Genomic DNA, 15,850 nt, shown 5'->3' with positions numbered 1-15,850 from the left:
TCTCACAGTGAAAAACTGTTTCCTTATGTTCAGGAGGAACCTGCTGTATTTCCGTCTGCACCCATTGCCTCTGGTCCTGTCACTGGGCATTGCTGATAAAAGCCTGGCTCCATCCTCTTTGCATCCTCCCTGCAGGTATTTATATACATTGATGAGGTCTTCCCAGAGCCTTCTCTTCTCCAGGCTGAGCCATCCCAGCTCTCTCAGCCTTTCTCATAGGAGAGGTGGCCCAGTCCCTTCCAACATCTTTGTCGCCCTTCGCTGGACTCTCTCCAGTACCTCCCTATCTCTCTTGTTCTGAGGAGCCCAGAACTGGACAGAGTATCATAGCGTCATAGAATGATAGAATACCAGGTTGGAAGGGACCTCGAGGATCATCTGGTCCAACCTTTCTAGCACAATCTAGACGAGATGGCCCAGCACCATGTCCAGCTGAGTCTTAAATGTGTTCAGCATAGGGGAGTCAACCACTTCTCTGGGGAGATTATTCCAATGATTGCCTGTTCTCATTGTGAAAGATTTACCTCTCGTGTCCAATCGGAATCTCCCTGGGAGTAACTTGTACCCATTATCCCTTGTCCTCACCATGTGACTCCTTGTGAAAAGGGAGCCTCCATCTTCTTTGTAGCTCCCCTTTAAGTACTGGTACATGGTGGTGAGATCACCTCTAAGCCTCCTTTTCTCAAGGCTGAACAAACCCGGCTCTCTCAGCCTATCCCCATACGGCAGGCTTCCCAGACCCTTGATCATCTTGGTGGCCCTTCTCTGGACCCCCTCCAGCCTGTCCACATCTTTTTTGCGTAACGGGGACCAGAACTGTACACAGTATTCCAGGTGTGGCCTGACAAGCGCTGAGTAGAGAGGGGTAATGGCTTCTTTATCTCTGCTGGTGATGCCCTTTTTGATGCAACCCGGCATCCTATTGGCCTTCTTGGCCGCAGCAGCACACTGTTCACTCACGTTGAGCTTCCTGTCCACCAGGACCCCCAGGTCCCTTTCCATAGAGCTGCTCTCTAGCCAGGTGGATCCCAGTCTGAGCTGCACTCCCGGATTATGTTTTCCCAGGTGCAAGACCTTACACTTGTCTTTGTTAAACTTCATGAGGTTCTTGTTAAGCCCACTCTTCCAGCCTATCCAGATCTTCCTGCAGGGTGGCTCTCCTTTCCAGAGTGTCTGCTTTCCCACTCAGTTTGGTGTCATCTGCAAACTTCATCAGGCTACACTTGATCCCGTTATCCAGATCGCTTATGAAGATATTGAATAGTGTTGGGCCCAATATCCATCCCTGGGGGACCCTACTTGTGACGGGTTGCCAAGTTTGAAAAAGAGCCATTTACCGCCACCCTTTGGGTGCAGCCCATCAGCCAATTGCTCACCCACTGCACAGACCACTTGTCCAGACCATAATGCATCAGTTTCTCCAGGAGGAGGCTGTGGGGAACCGTATCGAAGGCCTTGGAGAAGTCCAAGTAGACAACGTCAACTGCTCGCCCCATGTCAGCCAAGCAGGTCACTTTATCATAGAAGGCCACCAGATTTGTCAGGCACAATCTGCCCTTGGTGAAGCCGTGTTGGCTTTTCCCAATCACATGCTTCATTTGACTCCTGAGGGCCCCCAGGAGGATTTGTTCCATAACTTTCCCAGGGATTGAGTAAGACTGATGGGCCTATAATTACCCAGATCCTCCCTTGAGCCCTTCTTGTAGATAGGGGCAACATTTGCCTTCCTCCAGTCCTCTGGGACATCCCCTGATCTCCACAACTTCTCAAAGATTATAGAGAGTGGCCCCGCAATGACATCAGCCAGCTCTCTCAACACCCTCAGGTGGATGGCATCAGGGCCCATCAATTTGTAAGGGTCAAGCTCCTGTACTAATTCACATACTAACTCCTTCTTCACCAATGGTGGGTCTATGTTTGGATCCTCCTGGATTTTTGTTCCCAATGCCTGGGATCCAACAGTACTCCAGGTGTGGCCTCACAAGTGCTGAGGAGAGGGCAGGGATCACCTCCCTTGACTTGTTGGCAAAGCTTTGCCGAATGCAGCCCAGGATACCATTCGCTGCCTTTGCTGCATGGGCACATTTTTGGCTCATGTTCAACTTGGTGTACTCCAGGACTCCCAGGGTCTTTTCTGCCAAGCTGCTTTCCAGCTGGGTGGACCCCAGCCTGTACTGGTGCTTAGGGTTCTTCACCAGGTGGAGCACTTTGCACTTCCCCTTGTTGCACCTCATGAGGTTCCTGTCAGCCCATTTCTCCAGCCTGTCAAGATCCCTATGGATGGACTGATGATAAATTAAGCTGTATAGTCAAAATCCCCAAACAACTGCTAGAGTAAAAATTATTTAAATATCCTATAATTGGTGCACAAGTACTTGAAGCAGGTAGTCTAGCTATTCAAACCCTGACGTGTACATATATATACATTTATATATGTGTGTACGTAGTTTGTCCATTTCTTTTTGTGCTTGTTCTGAAAGTTTTCATACTTTTAAAGGATACTAGATTGGCTCTTACCTCTCCACTTCTTAACATGTTAGGAACCCTACAAAAAGACCTCTTAAAGGATGGATTGGCCAGAGCCCTTTCAGTTATCTTTCTTACACAACCTTGTTGGTCGGGTTATTTTTATATACAAACCAAATATGCAGTTACTTGATGTCATTAGAAAAGGTGGTGCCTTCACAGTGTTTGTTCAAAATAAGTTCTGGATTACTATTCAGTTAAAGCAGTTCCAATAATCTGTGGCAAATACCAAAGTTTTGGTGTAGTATGCCTAGAAAACTCATTGTGTGCTCTACCTGACTGTACACATTGCCAGGCCTTATATAAATACAAATCTAGAGACTTTAGTCTCACTCTCTGTTTCATATCACAACTGTCCTGACTTATGCTTTATTCTCTCCAGCACCTTCCTGTCTCTGAGGATAGATAACTAGTTTCAGGTTAGCTTGCATAGAGGCCAATGTCTTAAGTTACTGTAATTTTAAAGTAACAGAAGCAACATTTTCGCTTGTGACTTAGAGATGCAAATGGAAAGGAAGTGTACCGACTTGCTTTGCAAACACGAGAGCAGCATATCAGGAGGGATAAAGCTACCAGCAACATCTGCACAGCACAGGTAACTTGTCATGCTTTATTTTCGGCAGTAGAAAGGAAAAAGTTACATCATAAGATTATAGTCCTAACATCACAGTAATTTGGGTTAGCTTTTGAGAGTTTTTACTAGAAAAATGAAGAACATCATTGAAATATTCTGGTGTTTGTGCATTTGTTTTGAGTCCTTTGAAAAATGGAACCCTGCTTGAAAAGTGGGTGTTAATACCTGTTTCCTTTAGTAAAGACTTTATCCTGAATTCATGCGGTGACATGAGTCCATCTGTCTCATAGGGTGAACACCAGTGAGTAGTGCTGTGTTTGTTTTGAATGAGACAGATTTCTTAATAAATGAGAAAGGAATTCTAATGGTCTGAAATTGCCCACTCAAGGCAAAAAAAAAAAAAAAATCCCTTTTGAAATTCTAAACCTACTTGTTCAAATTGTCACAACTGCTATTTTTGTCTAAGTGATTTGATGCAAAAATATTACATCACCAAAGAGCTATCTTTACAGGAGAATACCATGATTAAGTAATTGTCTAAAATAGTTACCTTCAGCATGCCTCCACAGACCTTCAGCCGGACAAGTTCCTAACTTTTTCTTTTCCTATCAATGCTTTGCTCATACTCTTAATGTTGTGCCAGATTTTGAGGAGGGGTTATTAATGTTAAAATAAGCTTAATTATTTATCATGAGATATTCCATAAATGATTCGTACCAATACTAAACAATGATTTTCCTGTGACCCTACCTTTACTTGAGAGTTTTCAAACAAACATCTTTGTTGCAGTAGTTGAATTTAAGTTACGTTTCAAAGGGCATTGAAGTCATAATCGGTGCTTACAGTTTCGTAAATGTATTTTGCCTTTCCCACCTTTTATTTTGTAGGCAGCACATACTCAAGTATAACATCAGCTGAGGATATGTGATTGTCCCTGGGTGCTAAAGAAACTTCCACTAAACTAACATGAAGTAATCTTTGATGACGATGATGATGATTGATGATGATGATAATAATAATGATGATGATGTCCTAAACTGTATTTGGATCCTAGGCTCTTCTGGCTAACATGGCAGCCATGTTTGGTGTATACCATGGATCTGATGGATTAAGGCATATTGCAAGACGGGTACACAGTGCTACTCTAATCTTGGCTGAAGGTGAGTATTTAATGTTTGCAGAAACTGTTCTTAAATTCTTACACCTTCTTAAATAATACATCTTCTTAAATAAACTTACAAGGTTTTTTTGCCAGCAGATGTGTGTTCTCTCAACTCTAGAGAGACCATTTTACTACAAAATTCATAGCTAATATTTTTGTCTACTTCTGATTATGACATCCAAGAATTAGATATCTATGTGACATGACCTTGCAAGCATTACTTCTGTTTCCTTGGGAAACTAACAGAAGTCTACACAGCAGGCCTCTAGATGATAAGATTCAAATGCTGTTTTCCAGCTGCAAGGTCTGTACTTCACTTACTGGTCCATCCTCATTTACACACAGAAATCTGCAAAGAGTATTAATAACATAGCAAAAATAGGTAATAAATGAGATTAAAGAAATAGGAACATTTCAGTTAAGTTGGGTGGAGTATCATACCTGCTATGAACACTGAAATCCCAAAGCTTAACACCTGACCAAAAGCACAGAATCTGTAGCAGAAAACAATGATTGCAGCTGGACTATTGGTCTGGTAGTTTTTTTTCACTGGCATGACTATCATTGCTGTCAGAAGGAGCTATGCAGAACTGGAATGCTGGGCATTGAGGAATGATTGCTGCGATTATCCATGCTTCATTTGCCAGTTTAGCTGGAAGACCTCTTGCTGCTATGAAAAGCACGAAGAGTCTACACTTTGTTATAGCAAGCTCCATGACGGTTAAAATCCATTTATATAATAAATTTTTTCTTTCTAGTCTTGTGATCTTGTCCTTATTGCATTCATATACCAATTCTGCTACTGTATATGTTACAAATTTGATGTATCAGAAGGATCTTCCCTGGACTCAGTCTGCATTATTAATTAGGTCTGAATCTGATTTAGATGCATTTCATGCGCAGTGACATTTCACTAAACAGCTGGTGATGTTACTGCTCTGTACACAAGGGGAATATTTTGCTTTATTATGTAAAAGCATTTACTTATGAGATTGATAGTGTTGTTACACAAGTACTGTGTAAGCAAGCAATACAGTATGCAGCTAATAGAATTAACTTACTGTTTTTTGTAGGTCTCAGGCGAGCTGGTCATAAACTCCATCATGATCTGTTCTTTGATACCTTGACAATCACATGTGGATGCTCAGTGAAAGAGGTTTTGGACAGGGCGGCTCTTAGAAAGATAAATTTTCGGATTTATAGTGATGGCAGAGTAAGCAACTCCCTAAACCTTTCAGACATTTTATAGCATGACTTTCTGCATTGAATTTCTAGTCCTTACATGTGCTAAACAGAACAAAATTATTTAAGACATCTTGTCATTTGCTCAAATATATCGATCAGTTATAAAGATAATATAAAGAATGAAGTTGTTAAGTGATGTACTGAACTTGCGCCTATGTAAAAAGATTATCTAATTGTTTCATGTTAAATATGCCACTAAGGCCTAGAGTGGAGAGACTCTAAAACCTAATGACAAAATGCAAGGTGACCTCCAGAATTCAGGTCCTGTGGCAGTGTTTAAAGACAGATTGAAATCTAAACCACATTTTGGCAAAGCCTACCATGTTCTGTAAAATGGGATGGGGGAGGGGGTGGTCTAGCAAAAAGGGCACTTCTCCTATTAAATGGAAAACACTTTTAGAAACACTAGAAGTGAGGTCACAAGTCTTGAAGCTTGTGAGCCATCTGTCTTGGATGGTTTAGCAGGGAAAAGGTAGGAATTGGAAAATTTTATGTAAATAAGATAAATTTATGTATCTGTTACATAAAATGAAGCGACATTTACATACTGTTGGGTAGGTTGATTTTTTCTTTTTTTTTCCTTCTGTGTTTCTGGAATATTTTTTCTCGACCAGAATAAATATACTATACCTTGGGAATTAAGAGCTTTGAGTAATTACTGTTGCTTTTATCCGTAGCTTGGAGTATCACTTGATGAAACTGTAAATGAGAAAGACCTAGATGACATATTATGGATTTTTGGTTGTGAGTCTTCAGCTGTAAGTAGACAATAGATCATACTGATTAAATTATACGAATGATTCAGAAGTTTAGTGAAAAGCAAAACTGCTCTTGGGACAGTGGGTGTCTATATGATGACCATTTCTTAAATACTGAGAATTTCAGATCCTTTCTTAAAGAAAGAGGCCGTATGAGATACCAATGATTTATGTAACTGAGTAATGCCATTTTCTGATTGTGACACTTAGTCCTTTCAGTCAGCTTGGACACCTTGCATTTAGGCTATTATTTGTTTTGTGGGGGTTAGGACATGGTGGTCAATTATTTCTCTCCCACTGGAATTTTTGTTGAATGTCATTAGTAAATAGCAGCAATACTTCCAAGATGAGGACTATTGAGACATCTGTACTCAGTTTTAATATAATGCTGTTGTCATGCTAGATATATACAGCTATGTATGCTAATAAAGTTTTTTTTTTTTTTACCTAAAGAGCTGATTAAATCTTGAGGTAAGCCAGTTCTGATAGAAATTGACTGTGAAAAGAGAAATTTCCATGAAAATATTTGACTCCATGTTTCTTTGTGTCAAAGGAACTAATTGCTGAGGGTATGGGTGAGGAAACCAAAGGCATCCTTAGCACCCCATTTAAGAGAACTTCCAAATTCTTGACACATCAAGTTTTCAACAGGTTTGTGAAATTGCTGTATATCTGATATTTTAATGGAATCTGAAAGTATCTCGTTTCAAAAGTGGTACTGGCATCACTTGAGGACAGTTTTGTAGCTGTATTCACACAGTCACTTGTTACTCTGAAATAATATATTTAGTAGCTTTTTTAGGTATCTATCTTTCACGTTTTAAATGAGCAAAGCAATACTTATGGTCACATGACATGGGGGATGTGTTTTTCCATTAATCTGCTACACTCAACAACCTAGTAGTATCAGCAGTACAAGGACGTAGTATCAGCAGACTTACTAGAGCTCTTGTATTCCATATTTACTGGTAGCATTTCTGAGTGAATGACAATAGGCATTTTTCATCCACATTGCTATTAACAAGCATAAAGTACCAAGTTGGAAAGAAGTATCTAGTATATATTAAAAATTATCCTCAGTCTTAATTCTTTTTTTATGGCTTTTCCCATGTTAGAGCACAGATCAACCAGCTGGTATAGCTAATCTGCTTGCCTTAACACCACATTTTCTGTTTTCCAGCTATCACTCTGAGACAAATATTGTGCGGTACATGAAAAGATTAGAAAACAAAGATATTTCCCTTGTTCACAGCATGATTCCTTTGGTAGGTATTTACCAAAAAGAGAAAAAATTAGGTACTTACATACATATTTATATATTTCAATAAATACTAACAAATGTGTTTTTGTATTTTTAGGGGTCCTGCACCATGAAGCTCAATAGTTCAGCTGAACTTACAGTAAGTTGCAATAATACTGTCTTACTGCAGACCCACATGAATAAACTATCAATCATCTGGCCAGTGTCACTGTAGAGAAGTAAAAAGACTGCTTTTGGTCTAGTACTCCAACTGAGGAGGCAGTTTCAGAAGTAGCTAAAGTCATCAGCTCCCTTTTCTGCTAGCAAAAAGCTCCAACAAGCACAGTAGCAGTGCAGCAAAAACAGGAGAGTGAGTGGCTTTGAAGACTCCATTCTGAAAAAAATAATGAAAATAATTTTTAGAATTAGGTGTCACAGTCCTGTTCCCTCATGTGGTGTTGCAGTACCTAACTTCTGTCTGCTTTACAAATCTTACAGTCAAATCCTCAGAAATATGGAAAGAGTCAGGTGGGACTGGCAATTCATCTTCTTTGTCAGTTTGCTGTTTCTTAGGATAGCACTCCTTTTCCCCAAGTGAGGAGCTGGAGTCCCCAGATATCTTCATTTTTTGAGCTTGTAGCAAATGAAGCAGAGCCTTATCCAGGCTGTTTGGGTATCAGTTGACTTTTTGACTCTGAGTTTGCTCTCTCCCTGTTGGCTTCTTTCTTTGATCTTTCACTCGGTTTCCTTTGTCCCCTTTCTCTTACTGCCTTCTCTGTGTCTTCTCCCTTCACTGTTTTCTGTCTTGTATATTCCCTTCTAATTAAAATGGACAGAAACAAAGCTGTGTGAAACAAACTGATTGTTATGTACTATTCCACAACTCCTCTCTGCCCTGTGATCCCACAGCTCTACATAAGGGTAGGTGACCTAGGAGGAGAAACTAAGGATTTTTAAGCATCATCTGAATGTTAAAAAAAGTTACTGGAAATCATAGTCATAGAATCGTTTAGGTTGGAAAAGACCTTTAAAATCATCAAGTCCAACTGTTAACGTAGCACTGCCGGGTCCACCACTCAACCATGTCCCTAAGCACCACATCCACACGTCTTTTAAATACCTCCAGGGATGGAGACTCAACCACTTCCCTGGGCAGCCTGTTCCAATGCCTGACTACCCTTTCGATGAAGAAATTTTTCGTTATATCCTATCTAAACCTGCCCTGGCACAACTTGAGGTCATTTCCTCTTGTCCTACTGCTTGTTAATAGGGAGAAGAGACCGACCCCCACCTCGCTACAACCTCCTTGCAGGTAGTTGTAGAGAGCGATAAGGTCTCCCCTCAGCCTCCTCCAGGCTAAACAACCCCAGTTCCCTCAGATGCTCCTCATAAGACTTGTGCTCTAGACCCTTCACCAACTTCGTTGCCCTTCTTTGGACACGCTCCAGCACCTCAATGTCCTTCTTGTAGTGAGGGGCCCAAAACTGAACACAGTACTCGAGGTGCGGCCCCACTGGTGCCAACTACAGGGGGATAATCACTTCCCTAGTCCTGCTGGCCACACTGCTCCTGATACAAGCATGCCATTGGCCTTCTTGGCCACCTGAGCACACTGCTGGCTCATGTTCAGGCGGCTGTCAACCAACACCCCCAGGTCCTTTTCCACCAGGCAGCTTTCCAGCCACTCCTCCCCCAGCCTGTAGCATTGCATGGGGTTGTTGTGACCCAGCACTGAGCCTTGTTGAATCTCATACCGTTGGCCCCAGCCCAACGATCCAGCCTGTCCAGATCCCTCTGTAGGGCCTTCCTACCCTCCAGCAGATCGACACTTCCACCCAACTTGGTGTTTTCTTCAGACTTACTGAGGATGCACTCAATCCCCTTGTCCAGATCACTGATAAAGATATTAAATGGAACTGGCCCCAGAACTGAGCTTTGGGGAGCACGACTTGTGACCGGCTGCCAACCAGGTTTAACTCTATTCACCACCACTCTCTGGGCCTGGCCATCCAGCCGGTTTTTTACCCAGCAAAGAGTACGCCCGTCCAAGCCATGAGCAGCCAGTTTCTCCAGGAGAATGCTGTGGGAAATGGTGTCAAAGGCTTTAGTAAATTCCAGGTAGACAACATCCACTGCCTTTCCCTCATCCACTAAGCGGGTCACCTTGTCATAGAAGGAGATCAGGTTAGTGAAGCAGGACCTGCCTTTCATAAACCCATGCTGACTGGGTCTTGATTGTCTCATTGTCCCATATGTGCCACATGATGGCACTCAAGATGATCTGCTCCATAACCTTCCCCGGCACTGAGGTCAGACTGACAGGCCTGTAGTTCCTTGGATCCTTCTTCTGTCCCTTTTTGTAGATGGGCATCATGTTTGCTAACCTCCAGTCAACTGGGACCTCCCCAGTTAGCCAGGACTGCTGATAGATGATGGAAAGTGGCTTGGTCAGCACTTCCACCAGTTCCCTCAGTACCCTTGGGTGGATCCCATCCAGCCCCACAGACTTGTGCACATCTAAGTGGTGTAGCAGGTCACTAACCATTTCCCCTTGGATTATGGGACTTTCATTCTGCTCCCTGACCCTGACTTCTAGCTCAGGGGGCTGGGTACCCAGAGAACAACTGGTCTCACTATTAAAGACTGAGGCAAAGAAGGCATTAGGTACCTCAGCCTGTGTCACTATGTTCCCCCTGCATCCAATAAAGGATGGAGATTCTCCTTAGCCCTCCTTTTGTTGCCAGTGTATTTATAGAAACATTTTTTATTGTGTTTTACGGCAGTAGCCAGATTAGGTTCTAGTTGGGCTTTGACCCTTCTAATCTTCTTCCTGCATAACCTCACAACATCCTTGTAGTCCTCCTGAGTTGCCTGCCCCTTCTTCCATAGGTCATAAACTCTCCTTTTTCGCCTGAGTTCCAGCCAAAGCTTTCTGTTCGGCCAGGCCACATCCTACAATGAGGCTGGGAACTTGTCTTGCTGCACAAGAAAAGTTTGATTTTTATTTGAGCACAGGGCAGCCTCTTTCCTTGATAGAGTTTAACAACAAAACAGAGTTGTCTGACAGCACTTTTTTTTTTTTTTAATAGCCTATTTCATGGAAGGAATTTGCCAACATCCACCCTTTTGTGCCCCTGGATCAAGCTCAAGGGTATCAGCAGCTTTTCAAGGATTTAGAGAAAGACCTATGTGAGATTACTGGCTATGACAAAATCTCCTTCCAACCAAACAGGTAGGAAACTCTTTCTGAACATTTGTTCATTAACATGATTCCAAAAACTTATCTCTAAAGAAATTGTGCAAGCCAAAAATGGGAGAAGTTTCTAAAATTAAATTTGATAAAGGGAAGCCTTGAATGCAAGGTTATGAAAACAAGATTTGTTTTTTCAAAACTGCAGACCCTTGTTTTGTCTCGTCTCTTCTAAAAGTTTAATGATTTGGTCTTTTCTATTCTTTTAATCTTTTTTCCCATGTTTTCCTCTCTATGAAGGCTGATTTCTCCACCATTGCTTGCTTAAAATGGTGATGTTACTGATATCCTCCTGTGAGCTAAAATTAAAGATTTGGAATAGGAATAACCTGTATGAGCTGGCGACTATATGATTGTTTATGCTGATATTTGATGCACTAGGTAATAGTAGGTTTGACTGAAAAATGCCTAGGATCTGCATGCTCACTGAAATAAATAAAGCAGAGCTGAATGAGTACTGCTGAGCCTGTTTATGTCCATTAGTAGTTTTGATAAAAAATGAGCAGCAAGGACTTACCCTACACTTAAGATGTCACTGAAGAAGTTCTTTTGTTTCACTGCGTACACTTTACTCTACATTTCAGTGTTAGTTTGCCTCTCTGTAGTCAAGCACGTGGTCCCCTGCTAGGTGCAGAAATGGGGATCAACTTAGTCACCAAAAGAATTTAACATCATAGTGTAAGCACGTAAAATGGCATAACTTTTTTCATCTACTGTTTGCAAAAGAGGCAAGACGTGTTAATTAATGCTTGTCCATTTGTGATTTAATCCATGGGATGTGCTGCTTTTAACTTGCTGATACTTGCCTAAAGCCACTGAGAAGGATTAGGGCTGGACAATTTTGAAGTGTCAGTAGAGAGCTGGCACTTCCTCGTTTGTGTGCTCGTGTAACAGTGTTTGTGTTCCTCTTGCAGTGGAGCCCAAGGAGAGTATGCAGGTTTGGCTGCAATCAAAGCTTATTTAAATGCAAAAGGAGAACGTCATAGAACTGTAAGTGTCAACACTTGCGTGGGGAAGAGCTTTGGGTGGGAAGTGGAGAAAGGAGAGTTGATTCAGCAGCTGGGATGCACCTAGAGAGAAACTGGGTTGTGTATCCTCATCTGTGACAAGCTTTCAGTATTCCCTGCTTCCCTCACGGATCATGGGTACCATCTTAAAAGTCTTTACAGACAGTGGGAGTGAGGAAAGGGCACTCCCTCAGAGGGTGATTGTACTGGGTCTCACTGGGATGGATTTAATTAACTTTCTCCATAGCAGTCCATACGGTGCTGTGCTTTGGATTTGTGGCTAAAGCGCTGTTGATAACACAGGGATGTTTTGGCTATTGCTGAACAGTGCTTGCTTAGTGTCAAGGCTTTCTCTCTTTCCTAGTCCACCCTGCCCTGCCCACTCCCCCTGGAGGGAGTAGGCTGGGGGTGGGCAAGAGGCTGAGAGAGACACAGCCAGGACAGCTGACCCACACTGACCAAAGGGATGTTTTATGCCATATAATGGCATGCTCAGCAATAAAAGCTCAGGGAAAGGCGGACAAAGCAGCGAAGGTCATGGTTATGGCATTTTTCTTCCCAAGCAACCATTACGTGTGCTGAGGCCCTGCTTTCCAGGAAGTCCCTGGACATCTGCCTGGCCATGGGAAGTAATGAATGAATTCCTCTTCTTGCTTTGCTTGTGCACGTGGCTTTTGTTTTCCCTATTAAACTGTCATTCTCTCAATCCGTGAGTCTTCTCACCTTACTTCTATTTTCTTCTTGTCCCATGGGAAACAGGAGTGAGTGAGCAGCTGTGTGAGTGTTTGGCCATTGGCCGGGTCAACCCATCACAGTCCTTTTTAGCACCCAGCGTGGGGCTTGAGGTAATGACAGTTGTGATCTGAGCATGTTAATTTGTTAATTGGCAGGCTCCTGGGTTGGTCACAGAGCTTGCTTGCTTTACTGTGTATTAGAGTCTAGGGCTTTTTAATGGCTGCTTTCAGCTCTTGCTGCTTGCCAATGTATTTTGCTGTGCTTCGAAACATTTTGATAAAAGCAATGGCCATATGCCTGGACTGGCATACAGCCCTGGCTGTGGTGCTGTTCCTGTGCTGCATGAGCTACCTTGCAGAGAGAACAAGGGATTACACCTCCCTTTTCTCCTCTGGGGTTGATGTGTCCAGCTCTGTTGTGTGGGCTCCTGAGTTTTTTGTACATGCTTACATAAGATGTTTGGTCCCATTATGTAACATTGTTGGCTTGTTTTTGAATGCGTGGAAGCTGGTTTGGTCCTTGTGTAAGAGTAAACAACTTGTTGAGCTGACAGAGAAATGTGCCCCGAGGCAGTCGATCCCTGGGTGACAGGGCATGTCGGAGGGTTTGGGCAGGTGCCTAGGGCTGTTACCACCTCCTGTAACCTGGGATTTTACATCTGAACAGGCATACAATCCCATTGAATTGGCACACCACTTGATGGAAGGATGCCTTGCCTACCCCAATGAGACCCAGCAGCTCCTAGGACTGTTTTGGGGCTTGGTCTGTCCCTGTTGGGCCTCTGTCTAGCACTGTGGCAGTAACAGGGGAAAGTGGGCCTCTGCTTCTAAGGACACAATGATTGAGACAGGGACCCAAACCTCAGGGGATAGTCAGGAATTGAGGGAAGGGAGGTCCAGCAGCTGGTGTCCCTTGCTAGGGACCAGGGAATCAACAAAGAAATCAGAAGACAGTTGATAGTCTGCAGCCTCTAGAAGTGGTTCCTGTTGAGTGTGAGGTGTCCTCTCAAGGGTGATCTTGTCAATTACTGAGGCAATTGAACCCCTGCTGAGGGAGGTGTTCAGTATCTAAGAGAATTAGCAGTGGTGGAGGTGGTCTGCAGTGACCTGGACAACAAACAGGTCTCCACAGATCTGCATGACATCCAGTAGACCTGGGCCATGTAGAGGAGGTCTGTGGAAAAAGCATCAGTGTCATATGCCAACTCGCTGGTGATGATGGACCGGTCACATGTTGAGATACTAATTGTGGAGAGACTGTCTTGCTGGTTCCGGGGTGTTTCAAAGAGAATCCCTCCACTTCTCATCCCCACAGGCAGTGTCTTGGCTGTCAGAGGTGCCCTATAGAGTCAGCCTCCCTGTACCAGAGGGAAAGGGAGCCCTAGGTGTACACCACATGGCACCCTCTGGTTCTTGCTGCATGGCCGGGGTAGGACATGAGGAAGAGGCACGGTGCACTCACCTCGAAGCTAGAAGCCTGTGTACCTGAACTACAGCCGCTAAGAAGGGACCAACCAAGAAGTCTGCTGCACCAGTTGCTGCCAAGACAGTGGAAAGCCACCAGCAGGCCCCCCGACACAGAATAAGGGCTGAAAATGCTTCTTCTCCTGAGTCTTATGAAGGGACTGACACTATGGAAGTCAGAGAGCGAATACTACAATCAGGAGTGAAGGGTCCCTGCCTCTGGCTAGGCAGAGGAAGGGGGTAACAAAATTTAATGGACTGTAGGATTCGATGGTGTGGCACATTGTATCCATGGGGTTATAAGGCTTTGGTGGATACTTGTACACAGTGTACTATAAAGCTGTCAGGGTAGGAGGGGGTGGGACCCATTTGGATTTGTGGAGTGACAGCGGGAATGCCAACAGTTGTCTGTGTTGGAGGCTGAGGTGAGCCTAATGGGACAGATGGCAGAAGCACCATATTGTGATAGCCTGGAGTCTCCACGTATCCTTGGCATAGGCTACCTCAGAAGAGGGTATTTCAAGGACCCAGGAAGGTACTGGTGGGACTTTGGTGTGGCCACAGTGGATACAAAGAAGATTAAACAACTGTCTGCCTTGCCTAGCCTCTCCATTGTAGGGTTGCTGCATGACAAAGAACAGCAGGTGCTGGTTGTTACCATGACGGTGCACCAATGGCAGTGTCGCACCAGCTGAGACTCCCTGCTTACCATCTATAAGTTGATTCATCTATTGGAGAGCCAAGGAGTGATAAGCAAGACTTAATAACCCTTAAATAGTCCCATAAGGCCAGTGCAAAAGTCTGACAGAGGGTGGAGGGTAAGAGTGAACTCTCATGGCCTGAACAAAGTGATGCCACCATGGAGTGTTGCCGTGTGGGACAAGCTAGAACTCCAGTAGGAACGGGAGTCAAAGGCGGCCAAGCAGTATGCCACAGTTGATATTGCCAAGGCATTTTTCTTTATCCATTTGGCAGCAGAGTGCAGGCCACAGTTTCCTTTCATGTGGCGGGGTGTCCAATACCCCTGGAACTGACTGCCTCAGGGCTGGAAGCACAGCCCTACCTACCTAGCAGTCTTTAACTGATACAGACTGCACTGGAACAGGGTGAAACCCCTGAACACCTGCAATACATGGATGACATAATTGTATAGGGCAACACAGCAGAGGAAGTGTTTGGGAAGGGGAAAAGAATCATGCAGATCATTCGGAAAGCTCGTTTTGCCATAAAACCAAAGCAAGGTCAAAGGACCTGCACAAGAGATCCAGTTCTTGGGACTAAAACAGCAAGATGGACTTTGTCACACCCGTGGGGCTGCAATCAATAAGATAGTAACTATGTCCCCACCAGCTAACAAGAAAGGAACACAGGCTTGTCTAGGCATTGTGGATTACTGGAGAATGCATGTGCATGTCAGGTTACAGTCAGCTTGTGAGCCCTCTCTATTGAGTGACCCTAAAGAAGAACTATTTTGAGTGGGGCCCTGAGCAACAATGGGCCTTTGAACAGATCAAAGAGGAGATAGTTCGTGCGGTAGCCCTTGGGCCCATCTGGATGGGACCAGCTGTGAGAAACATACTCTACATTGCAGCTGAGGACTATGGCCTCAACTGGAGCCTCTGACAGAAAACACTTGGAGAAATACAAGGTCAGCCTTTAGGGTTTTGGAGCTGGAGGTATATAGGATCCAAGGCCCACTACACTCTGACTGAAATAGAGATACTAGCAGTGTACAAGCAGGGCTGAGCTGCTTCAGAAGTTGTTGGTACAGAAGCACAGCTCTTCTTGGCACCACGATTGCCTGTGCTGTACTGGATGTTCAAAGGACGCTGCATAGAGTAAGTGGGCAGCGTTGGTCATGCAACAAGCTTGGATGAGGAACCCCAGCCA

The 15,850-nt window shown here is 43.9% G+C and overlaps 1 protein-coding gene across 1 annotated transcript in view; it reads left to right on the top strand.

The window, feature by feature from the left end:
• Positions 1-15,850, top strand: part of GLDC (glycine decarboxylase) — a gene marked incomplete at both ends in the record, with an annotated part of 44,910 nt that overhangs the window by 16,464 nt on the left and 12,596 nt on the right. Inside the window, 8 exons of the mRNA XM_082335402.1 lie at positions 3,025-3,121; positions 4,155-4,260; positions 5,336-5,475; positions 6,185-6,265; positions 7,381-7,530; positions 7,624-7,665; positions 10,595-10,737; positions 11,670-11,745. Coding sequence (XP_082191528.1) covers positions 3,025-3,121; positions 4,155-4,260; positions 5,336-5,475; positions 6,185-6,265; positions 7,381-7,530; positions 7,624-7,665; positions 10,595-10,737; positions 11,670-11,745 — 835 coding nt within the window. The remainder of the gene's footprint in view (positions 1-3,024; positions 3,122-4,154; positions 4,261-5,335; positions 5,476-6,184; positions 6,266-7,380; positions 7,531-7,623; positions 7,666-10,594; positions 10,738-11,669; positions 11,746-15,850) is intronic.

Source organism: Platalea leucorodia (assembly GCF_965183815.1).
Source record: "Platalea leucorodia genome assembly, chromosome: Z".
Taxonomy (NCBI): Eukaryota; Metazoa; Chordata; class Aves; order Pelecaniformes; family Threskiornithidae; genus Platalea; species Platalea leucorodia.
The sequence above is the reverse complement of the archived record's forward strand: the minus strand, read 5'-3'. Positions and strand labels throughout refer to the sequence as shown.